We start from the raw sequence: 18,683 nt of genomic DNA on the forward strand, positions 1-18,683 counted from the left end.
TTGTTCCATTTTCATCAGAAGTTTAATTCAATATGTACAACTAATCACACTTTAAACACTTCATTTCACTTTTACCACACTGAGAGATGACCCCTCATGTCCCCCGTTTTCTTCACGATCAACATTTGACCAGTCAAAATAACACACTCACTTCCAGGTGGGTTAATGAGAGTTTATCCATGATCTGACTATTAGAAAAACAGTAATCTCAGCACACAATCACTTTGCTACAAAAACGTTTTTGGTAATAATCAATTTAAGCTCATGTTCTAAATTATGACATTCTAAGACCACAAAGGAAAAGGGAGTAAAGAAACAAATTAAAACAGAAAAATGAAACCATTGTTGATGTTATGCCCAATTCCCTGGCAGTTCACACTCCGCTGGTTGGTTAAACTCTCTTCAGATCTGTGTGGTAGTTGCACTGGCTGTTGAGAGATTATTCCCATGACCATCATTACTTCAAGGGAGAAGTCTTCATGGGAATCATTATTCTAGATTCCATGTGTTGAATAAGAGGGACTGTAGAGTGAGAAAAGAAACTCACTTAGCAATAGAATTATGTGTCATGTTTGAAGTTCCCATTGTTTTCATGCACACAATGGAATTAGTTACTGGGAGGAATCAGGTTTCAAATAATGCACTGTTGTAATAAATAGACATAACGTGTTTCCACCCTTCTCACCCAAATTACTTTAGTTCAAGGCTTGAAGATTTTAGCCAGAGTGAGTCAGTGAAAATGATCAACCATTATTGACTAAATCTACCCTGGACCAGATTTGTAATACGTCTTTATGTTTACCATACATCCGTCCTTGATCGTCGCTCCTCAGTCTCATACTTACTTGCTTATTTTAAGTGCATTATACAATTACACAAGATGTCACCTTCTGAATAAGTTTGTTTGTGTATTAGGGCAAGGCAAGTTGATTTATGCTTTGAGTGTGCTCTCATATCAAATACCACTTCTGACTATGTCACCCCACAGGAAAATGTGGTGCTAACCACCATGCCAAACTTCAATGATTAAAAGTGCTTAGAAACTAGGTTTCAAACACTGGGGTGTATCCACTGGAGGAGAACACACACACACACACAGGTATGCACAGCTATTCGTCTCTGCATTCATTTGCATTCATTTGGACAGCTCTGACAAAGCATTACCCAAAGTCTTAACCTAATTACAAACCAAACCATAAATGACAAGGTCAGTGTTTATGCCAGAAATTGTCCTAAAGATGTGAAAAATTCAAGTAAACAAACACACACACATGCACATTAGTGGGGACCAAAGCAAATGTCATTTTCTTGTACAGAATATAAACGTACATTCTCCAGTATCAAACATTTAGAGTGGCAACATTTTCACCATTGTGGTTGTGGTTTAATGACGTACAGCAAACACAGAGCTGGTTTAGCTGCGTTCCTGCTCTTTCTATTTCTCTCTGGATCAGTGGTGCCTGCAGCCTCACAGCAGGAGTCTGTTCCTCTTTCTGTTCCTCATTTGCTTATATTTAGGAATTTTGAATAGTGACAGAGCTTTTCTGTGTCTTTTCACATTTTCATGGCTTAATGGTAAACTGCTGATAAAGCATGCTGAAGGTTTTTATATCATTAAAACCCCTGCAAAGGTCATTTCAAAACACTTAATATCATAACAAAAAAAGAGATTTCTAGCATAGCGTCACACCAGTCACTCAAGTTCTGCTGCATTTGAGATGCATGTGATATCTGGGTATTTTCTAATTTTACTCTTTATACCTTAGGTATAAAATTTGACACATGCTATTGGTATTACCATGAGGCAAATATAGGTAATGACGACAAAGTAAGACTTACCAGTGTAATAAACAACCTCATCCCAGCCTTCACGGTTCCAAGCTGCATTTCTGGTGTCTTCTCTGGATTGCAGATCTTTATAAGCTAAAATGAAGTTTTTTTTTTGACAGGTTTTGAAGTAATAAATGGTTGTTGTTACTCAAAGCCACACATAATGATCATCACTATGAGACAAGAGCTTAGTTAATTTATCAAGATAAACGACATGACCTGAAATAGTTGTTACATGTAAATACATGCAATATAATGACCACCTACAATTGCAGAACTTTAGAAACCTTGCTCACCCCATAAATGATGAACCGTGTACAGACTTCCTATCTGGGAGAAGAAGCCTCCGACTGCCTCGTGGTTCTTCTGGCGAATGTCAATAGCACGCGCCCTGCAGAGCACCAAAGAGGTGGGTCAGATAAGAAAAAACAAACCACAAGAAAAAGACCCAAACACAGGGTTTTTCTTGAAGAATTGTACCTAGCATTTATTAGCAGGTTTTAAAACCCCAATTATACTGACATTCCCCTATATCCCATTCATTTTCTCATTAGTACATCAAATTAGATTTTATAATTTTATAACATACATATATATATGTTATGTTGACAAACATCATTTTCAGCTATTATTGATGTAATCGCACAAGATATAGACTCACCTGCCACTTAATTAGGTATACTGCTTGTGTGGCCAACTGCATGCTAGTAACTCAATGCATTTAGGTGGTCAAGATGACCTGCTAAAGTTCAATCCAAGTATCAGAACAGGAAAGAAAGATCATTTGAATTACTTTGAATGTGGTATGGCTATTGGCTCCCAAACGGACTGGTCTGAGTGTTTCAGAAACTGCTGCTCTGGGAATTTCCCTCAACCATTACTGGGGTTTAAAGAAAAGGGAAAAAAAATCCGGTGAGTAGCAGTTCTCTGGGCACAAATGATGATGCCAGAGGTCAGAGGGGGAATGGCCAAACTAGATCAGATTGATAGAAAGACAACAGTAATTCACACAAAGAGTAACAAATAACCACTCGTTACAAACCAAGACATGCAGAAGACCGTCTCTGAACGCACAACACGTTAAACACCGAGGCAGACAGGCCAGCAGAGGAGCACAGCGAGTGTCACTCCTGCCACTTCCCCTGAGTGTGCTCTGTACCTAATGAAGTGGCAGATGAGCGCATATATATTAAGTATTAATATTTAATCCAAGGTAAACAGGTCAATTATACTTGAGATTTACAAAATGATGTGTGATATATGTAGTCATGCTGAGGAGTCATGCATAGGTTTTGGTCAAGAAAGTACCGTTGACTCATATTCATCTGCTACAATCTGTAAAACCAATAAAATAGTAAGACTTTTTTTTTTAAATGGAACTTAACAATAACTTGACAGTTAGAATGGAGAGGAAGCTTATGAGCTTCTCAAATAACCTTTGTACTACATGTACAGGGTAAGAACAAAGTTATACCTTACCAGTAGTTTCCCCATTCAATCATTGTTCCAGGCTGAATATAGAAGAATAAGGTAGATCAGTTGTCAGACTGCTAACTATTGCAAATTGCAATACAAAAGATATTCATGTGTAATCAGAGGAAGCAGGATGAGACAGTTACCCTGAGTTGGTATGACCTGAGCTCATAGATGTTAGGTCCTGAACGAGGGACGGGTTCATTCCAGAAACTGAACTCGAGCAGCAACTGGTTTCTACGAGACAGCAGCATCTTTCCCCTCTCGCTCCTGTAGTCCATAAAGTCCTTAAGAAATGACAAAATGACAATAACACATTAAAGAGTAAATCCAGCACAGCCTACCAACGAGCTTTCATTGTAAACCTGGGAATGAATTCTTCATTAAGACCTCAAGTTTGTACCAGAGTTTGCTTTATATTAAGTATGAAGTTTAAGTGGGAATGTACATGTTGATATTTTATATTACGAGGTTATTTCCCTGTCTATTTGCGACTCATAAAGTAGTTGGTTCCCACTGACTTCGATGAGTGACCTCAAATGCTTTTTAATTTATATAAAACTGATGCCAGTAAAACTGAACTATTCCAAGCACCTGTTACCTTATTCTGCCTGAGTTTGTTCATGACTTCGGTGAGAGCCGGGTATCCTCCCCGATATCTCCACAGGTGAACTAGAATAGAAGGAGCACAAGAGCCACAGATAATGGAGCTCTCAAATTTATTTCAGGGTGTCTGTTATTCTTCGGGCAAAATAGTATTTGAGGCCAACAATTGTTTGTTGTTTGTTTATTTATCTACGGTGGAACTGGCATTAAGAGAGTATTAAGAGAGCCTACTCACCATCTGGTTAGATATTGTAATATTGTATTTTGAAAAATAGTCTGTGTTTCATTTAAACTACCTGATCAGTCAGTTCACAAGCAGATTTATCATTGCAAATTCACAAGCGGTCGATAAAGGTAACACTGAGACATTTACCCATGCTCTTACCTGCCTGATCTTGCTCTCCATACCACGTGTTCCAGGTGCCAACAAGCTCACAGGGGTATTCAGGGTTAGCGTGAATGGAGGGCAAGACATTCTCACTAAGGGCACACACACACATGGTAAAATGAAAAAAGATCAGCACATTATTACAGGAGCAGCACCTGGACTAGACCACTGCATGAACCCAATTAATGCAACAGGGGCTTCTTACCAAAGTTCATTGTAAGCATCGAGACATTCGGGCTTGACATTGTGAACTGCAAAAAAGAAAGAAAGAATGAAACCTGAGTAAATAATACATCATCTAAGGATTTCATGAGACAAAATTATAATTCAACCAAGTCCAAAAATAGGTCCAATAAATGCATTTCTTGTTAATGTTCAAGTCATGCAGTGAGGTAAAATGAGTGCTAGTAACGAATCTCAATTTTTATTAAGTTTTGTTTCTTAATAAATTCATGGTGCATTGTTGTGATGAGCAGCACCACGTTGAGATTAAACAGCTCCTCAGCACTTTCATGGACCGCTGTTCTGATCGCTTTCCCTTTTGTCCCCTCTTCTTTCATATAATACTAATAAAATAGCCAAAGTAAAATCTACAGTGTTGGTTTAATATATTCTGTGTGTGTGTGTGCTGTGCTATTAGTTATGTATGTTCAATATGTTTTCTGTGATAAGACAGCTATTGGATAGCACTTCACCACATGCATTTACACCTGGTATTAACATGCGTCTCCAGTGTCCACATCAAGATCTGATTGCAATCCGATCATGGTCATACCCCGTTACATCACCTCCCCCTCTGTGTGCTGCTACATCAGCAACAACGTTAGCCGCAGGTGAATTCGCGCTCCTCTTTGCTTTTTTTAAGCAGAGGAAGATGTCGTCTTTGACAAGCAGAAAACTGATGAAAGCGGAGGAGTCTGTGCAGTTTTGTCGCCACTGTCAAGTTTACTTGTAGTAGCTGTATCTACCCTGCAATACGATCTCAGACAACACATTTGAATGCCAAGTGTAAAGAGGATGGAAGTGAAAGAAAGTGATTTTGTTTGATGATATTGCAAGCTTGGCACAATTGTCTTCTATTACTGTATGTACTCGATAGTCTGTGTATACTACACCAGAGTAGTAAAAAAATTCTGTCAATGAATCCAACACTGAAACACACAGTCAAGGTTATACGACCATGGCACTATCACACATACACTGTATTTTGTAGAGATTGTTGTCTTCTTTCTTTGCGAGCAGATGAGAATGAGCATCTTTTCTTGGGTCAACCTTTCGAACAAACAGAGACTTGAACCAGCTGTCTTCACGAACACCAGAAAAGCCCCTATGGGAACACAAAATACAAATGTTGAATGCAAGGCGCATTCATCTGTGACACAATGAAGAAAGAGAAGAAGATGATCAACAACAGAAAACTGCAATTCTAGTCCTTGAACCAATTTGACTAAACAATTAAATTTCTGTTCCTGCTCACTGACCACAGCAATGTTTTTTGTAACTGTACTTGGTCTAGTGAGAAAACCTCTAGTTCAGCAAACAGCTGAAATTCTATACAAAGCAAACTGAAAGGTGTCTCTATGTTCTAAGACTTGCAATTAGTTTCTACATCTTTTAATAAACAAATATTCTTTTTGTTCATATGCCATATTATGTGTGTGTCAGTGTACCTTATTGCCATTGTTCAATGCATATTTTAATGAATTCTATGCACCAGGAGAGCAGGGGAAATGTTTTTCAAATGATAAATGTACTGTCATTCATTTACGATGTAGGCTTCTACCTAAAATCCTGAGAGGCATATCTGTATAAGGTGCTGTGAAAATATGACTGAGCAAGATTGCGACTTCTGCTCTGCAAATCCTTTTCAAAAGTACATATAAAAGACTGATTCTAAAGCCATGAGAAACCAAATGGTTCATATTTCAAAGTGGTTGAACACTTACATAAATATACTTATAGATAGTATATTGAATTCCTTAAAGATTGACTGGTGTACAAAGGCATTTTTCAGTCTAATTTTAATCAACTGTGGAACCCTGTACCTCTGGCCAGATGTTAATGGTCAGTATTCATGGTTTATGACACAGTTTGGGTCAGAAACAATGTTCAGTCTCAACATGTTATTGTGGTAGGATGATGCATTAAGTTTTTGGTTGTCCTACCATCTTTGAGCAGACTTTCATTTGATGAAGCAGTTTTGATTTCACAGCAATGGGCAATTAGAAGTCTGTAGAGAGCATTTAATGTACATAACTAGAGGGTCAGTCTGCATGGACATCTACGCACATTTCTACCCACAGAGCATCAAGTAATTTACAAATATTAGTTTAATTTAAAATTGCCAAAGGGGCTCCATGTAACAGTGGTGAAGCCCTTTGGCAGTTTGCCAGCAGATTCAAACATGGTCACTGCATTCACTCCAACTTCAAAGCTGAAACACTTTTGTTGACTTTTTAAATCAGTTTTGAGGACAGTTTTGGTTGAAGAGATAACTGCTAAATCACTGGTGTAGTGTACACTACACACCATGATTAATAACTGTGCAAGTACTCTCTTGCAGAGATTTGTTCTATTTTGACCTTGAGGTTATATTCAGTTTGGAGAGTGACAGCTTTGCTTTTGTAGAACTGTATAACAAATGATAAGGACAACTCTTGCTGCCTTGTCAAAGTTAAATGATACGCAAGTTGTTTTGTAACTCTTATTCAGGGAGGGGAGCTAGTTATCCTTAGCAAACACGAGCTAAGATAACTTCGTTTCACGCAGACACTGAGCGTAACTTACGTCCAAAGATTAACGCTAGCTTAGCCATCTAGCACGCAGGACTTTTAACATTGTTGTCAACACTACGTTCAACAGTGTACACAGTTTCTGCGCCAACATGGCTCGTGTGTATGCGAGATAACCTGACCTCGCGGCGAATGGGATTCCTCCGTTCGTCAGAACCCCGTTTTTCGTCTCATTAAGGCCGCGGCTCACTTTTTGAAGGACTCGGGACGCCATCTTTTCCCAGACCGCGGCTGTGCTGTCAGTCCGGAGGTGGATGACAACAACAACAGCAACAGCAGCAGCAGCAGCAGCAACAGGCTGACAGCACCAGAAGGAGCCACTGAACCCACAGTAACATGACACCATGAATTTAATATTACATTTAATGAACCGAAAGGTCAAAGCTGTGGGGGGGATCCATGGAAAACTCGGAGAAGCCGGTGCTAGTTTTACCCAAAGTGTTTGTAATATAACTCCAGGTATACCAGTTCTTCATTCACCTATAGAGTTTTTAAAATTCTACTTTTCTTCTAATCATTTAAAATATTTATATTGTATTGCTATCAAACATGCTCTACCAAGAGGCATAACATTCCAATAAATGTACATATCAAGTTTCTGACAAATAAGTGATATTACTATTTAAGTAGACATACTGGATACATATCATTAATTAGAAAAACAAGTCAAACAAGCACCAAATAGAAATGCATCGAGTCTCCTGGCATCAGTCAGTCATCATCTACCGCTTTATCCTCCACCAGAGGGTCGCGGTGGGTGCTGTGCCAATCTCAGCTACTTCCAGCGATAGGCCGGGTACACCCTGGACAGTTCGGAGTCTCCTGGCATGTCATGCATAAAAAAAAATCTAATCACTGCAATTTCTTCCTCTGCCCATAAATGTAATTTCCAAGAAATTCAATCAAAGTGTACTTTAAGGTAATGATGAATTATATTCATTGAAAATGTTTTTTTTTAGTTTAAAAGGTTATTATGACTGTTATGTCTTTCACAAGAAACAACATTTAGTTTGAGATTAGACAAAGGCAGTGGTCATATGTCTGTAAATGATACCATGTGTACTCGTGGTCATTTTATTGTAAAGAGATGTGTCGTGACTTCAAATTACCTTAGGAGGTATCTAAGAAAAAGTATTCAGGTTATCCATCTGCCAAATAATATCAACAAAAAAAAGACATGAAAACATCTTAAAAAGAGTTTTTGTCATGGAGCTGGAGTTTGTGTTGATGTGGAATCAGCTCCACTGGAAGCCGCAGTGATGTTGAGCTCCTGCAGTTTTTCTGATAATGTCATCTCCTCTTCCATGTCAAGTGGAAGGTCAGTCAGCGGCTCCAGAAACTCTCTTTCCGCAACCCTCTTTCCTGTCAGTGGGTCGACCACCCGACCTACTTTATACACTATCTCAGCCAGTTCATGTTTCACATGTTTGGACCTGGCCTCCGGCAGAGCTTTGAGAAGGACAATGTCTCCCACAGTGCACTGTTGCAAAGCATCATGGGCAAAATAGGTCTTCCTCTTGTTGTAGTACTATGGAGAAGAAAAGATATCTTAACACATATTTAGATGAACAGTCACTGGACAGGGATTAATCATATTTTGCTTCTGGAAAAAATTAGAACTAAGAAACATAATCTGGAAAAACTAACCAGTATAAAGACAATAATTTCCATGTTTGGGCAATTCACTATGTTACATCCACATATATAAGCAGTGAATGAATACTGTCATGAGTTTACCTTGAGCAAGTAAGGGTCCAGCACCAGTCTTGTGACTCTCACTTTGGCAGTTTTGTGCATCTTGGTCCCCATTACTCTGCCGATAATCCATTTGGCATGGACTGATGCCTGCTTCACCGACATTCTGGAAAACACACGATTCAAACCTGTGGTACAGAAAACCAAGAAAAGAAATACATGTAAATGTGATATCACAAGAACTAAAACTCAAGTCTGGTCTAATCCTTAAATTGAGTAAACACATCTATAGTGGAGTATATATGTACTGATACTGAATGTGGTTAATATAAGACATATATTGGTCTAATCCATTTATATATTTTTCAGTTTTGTACTTTTTCCCTCTTATATTTTAGCTGAACCTTTTGTATAATATTGCATGTTTTAAATATGTAGGGCCAAAACAGAGAGGGGAGTACTTCTAGTTCAACCTGCAAACATGTGAAATACAAGACTGACCGATTTTATTCTAAGTGGTCGAAGGCTAGAAGAAAAAAAATGAGTCAGATGAGTCATTCTCTGAGAAATCCAATCACATTTATCAATTATAACACACACACACTTCTGATTTCCTATTGTTTTCAAATGCAGGACACTGGACTTGCTTATTGCTATAATTTTATGTTTTTGTGCAGATTAAATCTATTTTTCCAAACAAAAATGTATTACTGTATTCATGTAATTGAATAGAACACATACTATCTCATATAAAATTGAAATGTACAACCAAGTCCCATAAATTACATTCAAGTACTGAATTAAAATTAGCTTTATTTTTATCACCCCAGTATAAACATAAAGCGAGCATCTAAACATCAAATTGGCTATTAGCATTGATAATAACATTTGTAACTATAATATAAGGTAACACCTTTTAAGAGTTTAAACGGAGCTTTAACAGTGGCCAGAAGAATCATGTACGGACAGCGAGTCAAGGTTATTAAGTCAAGGAGATTGGTGGAGTTCTGGGGGACTGAACAAAATTATTTCTGTTTTGGAGTTGTATATACTACCTTTGTAATAAAACGGACAATTACAACTATGTACAGTAACGTAATCCATGTTACGGTTGACATGGAAGAAAGATGCGATGACAGCAGCTACATTTAGCATTACTGCGTCCTCAACGTGACAATACATTCTCTCTCCAGAGCAGTTTCCTTCAAAAAAGACTTCTTTTGACACGTAAACAAACAACACTGAAGGTAGACTATCCATACAATAAAAATAAATAGCTCACCGACTCTGTTCGAAAGGGGAAACGTTAAAAGGTCAAAAACCCTTCAATGAGAGAACTCCTCCATGCTGCTTCAGCTCGGCTTGTTTTGATGACGTAAGTACGGCTACCGTCGAGCTACACGGAATGGCGAAGCATTTATTTACTTATTTTGTTGGAAGAAATATAAAAAAAATCTTAGTTAAAATGTATTCTGTGATTTCACTTTTATATATTGCAATATAAATAAATAAATAAATAATAGTAATAATCAGTATATTAATTTTGTAATCATACTTTTGGCCACAAGATGGTGGAAGAGAAAAGAACAGAACAGAGGCTTAAATGTTCAATCCAGGATCCATTTAAGCTTGAAGACAAATACAAACACATTATTAAAATACAAAATTAATGTATTAATGTATAGTGTTGTTGAGCTGCAGGGGCTCGCCACAGGTGGGTTTTGTGTGTCCATTTAACAATAATCGGTTTGCGACCTCACCAAGGAATTTCAGTGCTTGTTCATTGTTTCATACTTTATGAGAGATCCAGCTGGAAATATGATTAGATTTGAAACTAAACTTTTGAGCCAATGGATGGTGCCAAAGGTAAAGTCAGGGGATCACAAACGTCATGAATTGGGAATATGAATATCTGTCTGTACAAAATCTAACCTGTCTTTGAGCTTTGGCGATCGATCAACCACGTGCCACCCGCTGTGCCAAATATATCAGAAGGCTAATAAATACAGAATCACATTTCCCTTTGATAGATTTCTCCTTGAAAGAGTAAAACTGGTGTGAGTCAAGTGATACATTTATCTTATCTTAAAAAAATATATATTATTCACCCTGTTCTCTTGAGAAAATGAACTAGTGTTTTCTCAACCAATTTACTCTCAGAAAACAGCTCATGATCTTGAGATAATGGGATAAAAATATCACCTTCATTCAAAGGAGTACTGTCAGTCCTCCATTATTTTGTTTTCTTTGATTTCTTCATGCCTGACTTATATGAAAGGAATACAGAATTAATATCTTATCCAGTCATTTGGTAACAATTCACGGCTCTGGATCGCCATTAAAGCAGATATAAGCAGGAGAGATTAACATAGATGCTCTGAAATCTCACCACCACATTAACAGTCTTGTGCCTGAGTAGGGAATTGCCTGTGACACAGAACCAACCACAGGCAGACCAATCTGGTCTTAATCAGAGGCATGTTGTAGTAAAGCACAGGTCGGCGTCTCTGTTTCCCATTTAAGGCAGTGCAGCTTTGCTATACCTCTGCCAGAATTACAACATTAGACAACTTTAGTTTCCTTCATACAAGAACGCTGACACAATTCACACAGTATACAACTATTTCCCTTGTTCAACATGAAATATGTTTCTCCACTGGATAGTGGACGGCTCAACTGCTCATCGACACTAGCAGCCAACACAGCCTATGGTGGCACTGCAGCGACCCATAACACATGCAGAGGGAGAAACGAGCTGCATATTCACAAACGCCGCAGATTCAAATGCACAAATGAAAACAAATGCAACGCGAGAAACGTGCTGCAAAAGAAAAATGATCTGCAGAAAGCCAGAAACACATGCGTCAACAGAAACGCCACAAAAATATAACGATGCAAAACCGAGAGAAAACACCAGCATATTCAAATATCGGAAGTGCTCCAGGTCTTTGGGGGCGCTCGCAGTCTACGACCAGTTATGTTACGATACTCTTGGACTACGTAACTACTTAATTCTACCTAATTCTTATTTTATATGCATATGTCTTTTTTGCAACTATTTTCCCGAGATTGGATTGTGCTGGCAAAAATGTGCCATTGGTCTAGCACGGTCACATGACGGCCCGCTTTACCACCTGGACAAAATCTCACCATGTCCCAGGGGCAAACTACTGCTGAATTGAAACACTGAGCATAAAACTGCAGGGGTTACAGGAGGAGAACTTTTATCCTCTTGTTCAACATGACCAGGTCTTCCAATAAAGTAAGAATTAAGTAGTCCTCAAGTATCGTAAAGGCTGGTCGTAGAGCTGCACGACGGCGAGCGCCCCCCACAGACCCGGAGCACTTCCGTTATTGAATGTGCTGGTCTTTTCTCTCCTGCTGATTTTGGCTTTTCTGCAGATCATTTATCATTTTTCTTTCTGCAGTGTGTTTCTCACGTTGCATTCGTGCTTTTAAATCTGCAGCGTTTGTGAATATGCAGCTCGTTTCTCTCGCCGTGTGTGTTTTGTGTTGTTGAGGTGCGTTTGCCCCGCATTGGCCACCGCGCTGATTCTGATTTATTGCGATTCAATGGTATCGATAATTGCGAACTTAATTCCTTCCTCGAAAAAAAACAATTGCGATACGTTGACAATAACCCACGAGTCATGTTTCCAAAATCAATCTGAGTCAATCTGACATTTATCTAAATTGAATGTGAAAGTAGAACATTACATGTAAGACATAATATTCTCGTTTAAGTTAACTGCCATATTTAGCCGCCCCTTGCTAATAATAAAATAAACACAATCAGGCCAAAAATAGTTTTGATGAGCCAAAATAAACAGAGTCTCTCAAAAAAGCACACAGCACAAATGTGAGACAAATTAACATGCTTCAAATTTAACTAAAAAAACCCCACAGATTAATGCATTATAACACAGATAAACAGAACTAAAAAAAGGAGTTTTTTAATTGTCAAAGAAAATCATAATATATTGACCCCCCCCCAAAAAAAAATTTGTTATGGGACTTTTACTGTGTAAACAAGCACATGAACGACTTCTTATCAAATCAGAGGATAAGTCCACAAGCGTAGATCACATCATATCAACGGCGATATTACAATATTTACCCAGAGATAGTCACACTCATACCTAATTGCAAACGCAGCCAGTGTTTTCTTGTCGGGCAGAATTGACACGGTCAGTTATCAGCTCTGATGGGATCATGGGAAACCCCCCAGCTGCCGTGACATTAGACAGAGGCCTGATAGCACACGGACTGTATGATTAGACATGTATGTTTTCTATGATAACACAGTGATTGAGTTCTATATTTCCACTCTATAACTCTATAACTGCACTAGTGTTGGCCTACATCTTCACCGTAGAAGTTATTTGTCAGCAGATATCACATTTTTACAATAGATTAGACAATTTAGCTTAGTGTTTGCATGCGACTTTGACCGAGCCCCATAACCAAAATCACTTATCTCAGCTTTTAAAGTGGAGTGAATGTTTTATAGAAATACTGTGAGGCTTTGGTTACAAGGCCAGAGTGTAGTCTTGAGAAAAAAACACTCATGTATGCAACTCTCTAATGAAAATTCGGTAATTTAAATATTTGGGTTATTTGTGTTTACATGGTATATGGTCTCGAGAGGCAGTGAGTAATGGCGACAAGAGTGATGAGGACAAGAAAATGATATGGACAGGTGAATAACGAGGACAGGAGAATGATGACGACAGGTGAACAAGGGCAGGTGAACGATGAGGACAGGAGAACAACGAGGGCAGGTGAATGATGACGACAGGTGAACAAGGGCAGGTGAGCGATGAGGACAGGAGAACAACAAGGACAGGTGAACAGGAGGGCAGGTGAATGATGAACAGGTGAACAACGAGGGCAGGTGAATGATGAGGACAGATGAACAACGAGGACAGGTGAATGACAAGGACAGGTGAATGACCAGGACAGGAGAATGATGTGGACAGGTGAACGAGGACAGGTGACTGAATGATGAGGACAGGTGAATTGGTGTGAAGGTCCCTGAGTGAGTGAGAGAGTTAAAGCATTTGTGAACTTTGACCGATACATTGTGTTTACATATTTTATTTTGTCAGCACTTTAATTTGTAAAGGTTTGCTTTAATTTTCCTTTTTGCACGACACAAGAAAGAACCCCGACATTGTGAAAAAAGTAACTAAGTAACTTTTACTCTGAGTACAAGCTACTTTTTTACTTGAACTTGAGTACATTTTTAGACCAGTACTTTCTTACTTGACCGAGCCCATACTTTACCACCATTCTCAAAATAGTGGAACTTTTACTTGAGTAGAGTATTTCAGTACTCTTTCTACCTCTGCTGTTTTGCCATTCATACACATATTCATGTTTATATGCCATACATACCATACATACCTTGCCAGGTCAAACCACCAACCTCCTGGTTTGAGGATGACCTCTGAAAAAAGGGGGAACAAACTAAGTCTCTTTTACACAGAGCATCATTTCACACATCCAAAATGGTCTCTCCTTGATGGCATTCATGTTGTTGAACTTGCACGTACACGTTAAGTAACAAGAATCAGTATGACAGTATGAAAGAGAAGCCATGAGTGAGAAGTTCAAATACATCTTTTTTACACCCTGGCAAAGACTCACTGTAAAAAGTGAGATCAAATATTCCACGCTGTGGAAACTGGACTGAGCCTCTTTGATATCTATCTTCTTTTTTTTCTCCTTTGTTTTAAATGATGATGATGAATCTTGGGGAGGTTAAAAGTTGAAAGCGAGATAGCACAGCGGCGGGGAAGGGGCGAGGCACGGCGTACAAGGAAAAATACTTGGCAGTGCTCGTGTTTGCGAGTAAAGGGTAAAGGGCAGTGAGTCACAGTCTGCCAGGCTAATGAGTTTGTTTTCACAGTGGATCGACTGTACGGTCAATGAAAGTGTCCTCCCCTCTTTTGGGCTGCAGCCACAGTTTAAAACAAAGCTCCAATCCAATCCATCTCTGACTATCTGTGCATCCGCTCTCATCTTTTTGTTCTTGTCTTTGAAATAAGCAGATAATTCATGTCGTCTGAACACACAGTTAACAACACCATGCAATTATGGCGACATGTTTGCATAAATAATTGTTTTGTGCTCCTTGGTTTGATTATCTTGTTGGTTTCTTTTGAGTTACTATGTAATAAAAACTATTTCACGCACCACCAGTAAAACATATATAACAATATATTAAACTCATGCTGGATGCACACTTCTCCTTAATACAATTATACAGTTGTATACAGAGCTACTGACTGCACACACGATTGTCTGCTGCTCCACACCATCCCAGATGTTAGTGGTAAAAGGCCTATAAACAACTGAGCTCATCAGAGCCATGTATTCCAAATTGATCCCAGCTATGATTATTAGTAAGCACATTAAAAGGTCCAGCGTGTAGAATTTAAGGTGAACTATTAGCAGAAAATTTAACGCAATATATGAAATTGTCTTTTTCTTCCAGTGTTTTGATTACTTAAGAATGAACCCTGATTCTGCACTGGGCAGAGACACAAGGAAATATAATTTCCAGAAAGGCTTCCCCTAATAAAAATATATTCCATCCTGTCGTCTACAACATCTCAAGAATATGTTTGCCGCTGTTTGACAGACTTTCCTGCCTGGAAACGGAAGTTTGTGCCACTTTGTAAACTTACTTACTGTAAACTAACTTAATCAGCAATTTTACATCGTCATCACAGGCTTTGTTCAGATTTCCCTTAGTGACACAAACTTACCACATGAAGCAGCAGTAGACCAACAGCTCCTGTGTCTCCATGCTGTTTTCACCAAGATGTGTAATGTCACGTGTACGCGTGCGGCCCCCGAGACAATCTTGCAGGGTGAGCATGCCTGCCATGCCAACGTTTTGCAGTCAAACTCTATGGACAAAATGTAATACCTCATGAAATCACATTCATTTTTCCCAAAATTGATTTATCAAATTTTAGTACTTTCAAGTCAATTTTAAAGTAAATTAAGAACCAATTCTCATTGGTTGACGTCAATGACGACCTGGTTAAGTGGCAGCATAGAAGAAACAGGGCTGACAACAAACAAAAAGGGATCCATCAACAGCAAAACAACATTAAACCAGTCGTAGCAATTACGTGTATGAAATGAAAACAGATAAATGTTAAATGCAGGTGCCCTCGCTAAGTTTCTAAAAGAAGAGAGTGAATTTTTGGGGTCTGTTGCAGGTGATTACTACGTCCTGCAGCAGAAACCTGAACATGATGAGCGACCAAATGTAGTGCGGACTTTGGGGACGAGTACGTTTTAATAAAGCTGCTGGTGTGAAAAGCACGGCTGATGCTGTCTGGACTATAGATCATATAGAGCAGGGGTGTCAAACGTACGGCCCAGAGGGCAGAGCTGGCCCACATGAGGGTCCAATCTGGCCCACAGGATGAATTTGTTAAAATTTCACATTATGATTACAATCTAACCGTAATGTCAAATACAATATTGTTCACTTCCAGATACCTGTGACTAAATGTTTGTGCATTTATAGATCCAGTGGGATGTGTAAATGGCAAATATAGGCACGACATTGTTGAAATTTCGCAAGAAATTTCAAATTTTTTAAAAATATCCTTCATTAAATGTGTAAAACAAAGGAGAAACAGGTTATTATGCTATTATTTTACTGGTCCGACCCACTTGAGATGAAATTGTGCCGTATGTGGGCCCCTGAGTTTGACACCGCTGTTACAGAGCCTTTGGTGACTGATGTCTTGGTCCACACATGATGGTAAATGGTATTTATATATTTATATAATCTGTATTTACTGTATATAGCACTTTTCTAGCCCTGATGACCACTCAAAGGTGCTTTACACTACAGTTTTCCCATTCACTCACACTTTCACAACCATTCACACACCGTCGGCACAGCTGTCAGGACACATCGGCATGTAGACTAGCGGAGCCGGGAATTGAACCCACAACACTTCAGCTACTATACGACTGGAACACAGTTCAGACTTTTAAATGCCACTAAGCTCTCGTGCAACATTGTAACAACACATGACATTCTGTCTTTTCCTCGGGCCTCACGCCCCAACTTCCATCATGCGGTGCGATACAAAGTGCAGCTGCGGGCGTGTTGTCACCCTCCCGTCACAGCAAGCGACATCAGTAATTTAAAGTAAAAGTGTTTATTCCACATTTTGTATGTGAGAGCGACTGTGGGGGAATGTGTCACCGTGCTGTTTATTCTGGTGGACACAGCCCAGCCGTCTCTGCTCCGACACCTGACAGACGTGAAGCTATTACATCAACACTGAGCACTGGGTCGAGGAGCATAAATCATCAAGTATGAGCAAAAAATAACATGGAGGAGTGAGCCAAATGTGTGGTTTTTACTTTTCAGTGGCAATTCTCAAACACATTTGAATTTGAATGTAATAAACAAAGTGATTGAAAAGAGTATTTTTTAACGTAGTTGTGCTTGACCTCAAGCACAGTAGATGTTTTGTGTGCTCACTCAGGTTTATTGGTTACATTGGTCCAGAAATGTGACTTTCACCCTGCTTCAGAGAAGAAATAAACACATTAATAACATATATTATTGTCGTTCAATGTAGAAAAAGGTACGAATGCTTCATGATGCGTGTTCTTTCTCTCACTGTCCTCATATTTCCTAGATCTAAACTGTATGATGCTGATATAATCTTTATGAAAAGTGACGTTCAAGTGTGTTATTGAGTGCTTTAAGAGCACAGACCTATGACTTAGTCAAGTACCGTAGACATCTCTGATTCTAACAAATTCAGTTTCTGATGAGTGTCGTCCATTTTTGCATCACATCTCTTACTGTCTTCTATGAAACCCAGGCAGAAACATGACATCCACCGCTCTTGCTTGAACTGGCTCAGCATTTGCCCGAAAACATCCGAGTCAACCTCTCCTGCAGTGAACATGAACAGAGTGAAATACTGCGCTCATATTAAAGCATGTTGCACACACAAAACAGTGCGTCATCGAACGCTAGCAAACTGTGTCTTGAGTGAGAGGTGACGCCGCCCCAGACAGCCGAGTTACACTTCCAAGCATAAGTGCTAAAGTAGGTCATACAGTACAACAATGTGGTATCGCTTTAGATAATGTGTTGTCAATTAAAACATCTAAGCGGGGGAGGGATTAAAAGATATTTCCCAGTTTGTGACATCACTTCTTGTCATCTTGGCCCCTTGACCCTTGTGCAGTGCAGTGTTGCGATCTAAATGCAGCGTTTAACGGGCTGCATAACGGCACTTTACATACCATAACGTCCTTGTTATTACCTGTGACAGACGTACGGGAGATGGGGTATTCCCAATTGAGCTGTGTGTAATACTTTTGAAAGGGGCAGAGTGTCATGTTTACAGCCCATAACTCATGGTCAAACTATTCAATTTGGTGTCTTTGGAAAATCCTCGCAGTTCAGTCTCACAAACACTCATGCAAAGATATAATTGCAAGAAAAAGTGAAGTGAACTCTTTTGAATTACCTGCATTTGCATAATGTAATAGTGCACAAATGCTCGTATTGTTCTTGTCCATATTGAATACATTATTCGAAATATCACAGTGTAGGCTTTGTAAAAAAGTATGCGAGGCCTGGGGCTAATGACATCAACGGACCTTAATTGGAGGCAGGAGTTAACAAACCTCAAAAATAAGATTGGGTTAAATCAACTCCGACTTATAAACAACACAGAGCGCTTAGTATTCACGAGAAGCATCTGTTGATGTGAATCATGCTGCTCAGGAGAGCGATCTCAGGGGGTTGACAGTCACTTTGCATGAAGCTGCAGATTACCAAATATTTGCCAGTTCACAGTGAAACAAACTTGTCTATAAACAGAAAATAATTGGGT

At 39.1% G+C, this 18,683-nt stretch overlaps 2 protein-coding genes across 4 annotated transcripts; both read right to left on the reverse strand.

The window, feature by feature from the left end:
• Nucleotides 1-3: 3 nt before the first annotated feature.
• Nucleotides 4-7,369, reverse strand: LOC122779832 (protein NipSnap homolog 2-like). 3 transcript variants are annotated; one of them, XM_044042481.1, is made up of 10 exons: nucleotides 7,212-7,364; nucleotides 5,497-5,624; nucleotides 4,503-4,548; nucleotides 4,295-4,389; nucleotides 3,905-3,975; nucleotides 3,450-3,590; nucleotides 3,310-3,341; nucleotides 2,127-2,221; nucleotides 1,840-1,923; nucleotides 4-522 (listed from the first exon to the last, which is right to left on the reverse strand). In XM_044042481.1, the coding sequence occupies exons 1-10, from the start codon at nucleotides 7,301-7,303 to the stop codon at nucleotides 458-460; spliced, it is 849 nt and encodes a 282-aa protein (XP_043898416.1). In that variant the 5' UTR covers nucleotides 7,304-7,364; the 3' UTR covers nucleotides 4-457. The 3 variants fall into 3 exon arrangements, 2 of the variants coding, with proteins under 2 accessions (XP_043898416.1, XP_043898417.1); XR_006361609.1 differs by lacking the exons at nucleotides 4-522; nucleotides 1,840-1,923 and adding exons at nucleotides 2,624-2,710; nucleotides 2,873-2,989 and having other exon boundaries at nucleotides 2,157-2,221; nucleotides 7,212-7,369; XM_044042482.1 differs by lacking the exons at nucleotides 4-522; nucleotides 1,840-1,923 and adding an exon at nucleotides 2,873-2,989 and having other exon boundaries at nucleotides 2,161-2,221; nucleotides 7,212-7,369.
• Nucleotides 7,370-7,434: 65 nt separating this feature from the next.
• On the reverse strand, nucleotides 7,435-10,158 carry mrps17 (mitochondrial ribosomal protein S17). The gene is made up of 3 exons (XM_044042510.1): nucleotides 10,067-10,158; nucleotides 8,827-8,972; nucleotides 7,435-8,617 (listed from the first exon to the last, which is right to left on the reverse strand). Exons 2-3 carry the CDS (start codon nucleotides 8,947-8,949, stop codon nucleotides 8,294-8,296), a joined length of 447 nt encoding a protein of 148 aa, XP_043898445.1. The 5' UTR covers nucleotides 8,950-8,972; nucleotides 10,067-10,158; the 3' UTR covers nucleotides 7,435-8,293.
• Nucleotides 10,159-18,683: the final 8,525 nt, after the last annotated feature.

Source organism: Solea senegalensis, linkage group LG13 (genome assembly GCF_019176455.1).
Source record: "Solea senegalensis isolate Sse05_10M linkage group LG13, IFAPA_SoseM_1, whole genome shotgun sequence".
Taxonomy (NCBI): Eukaryota; Metazoa; Chordata; class Actinopteri; order Pleuronectiformes; family Soleidae; genus Solea; species Solea senegalensis.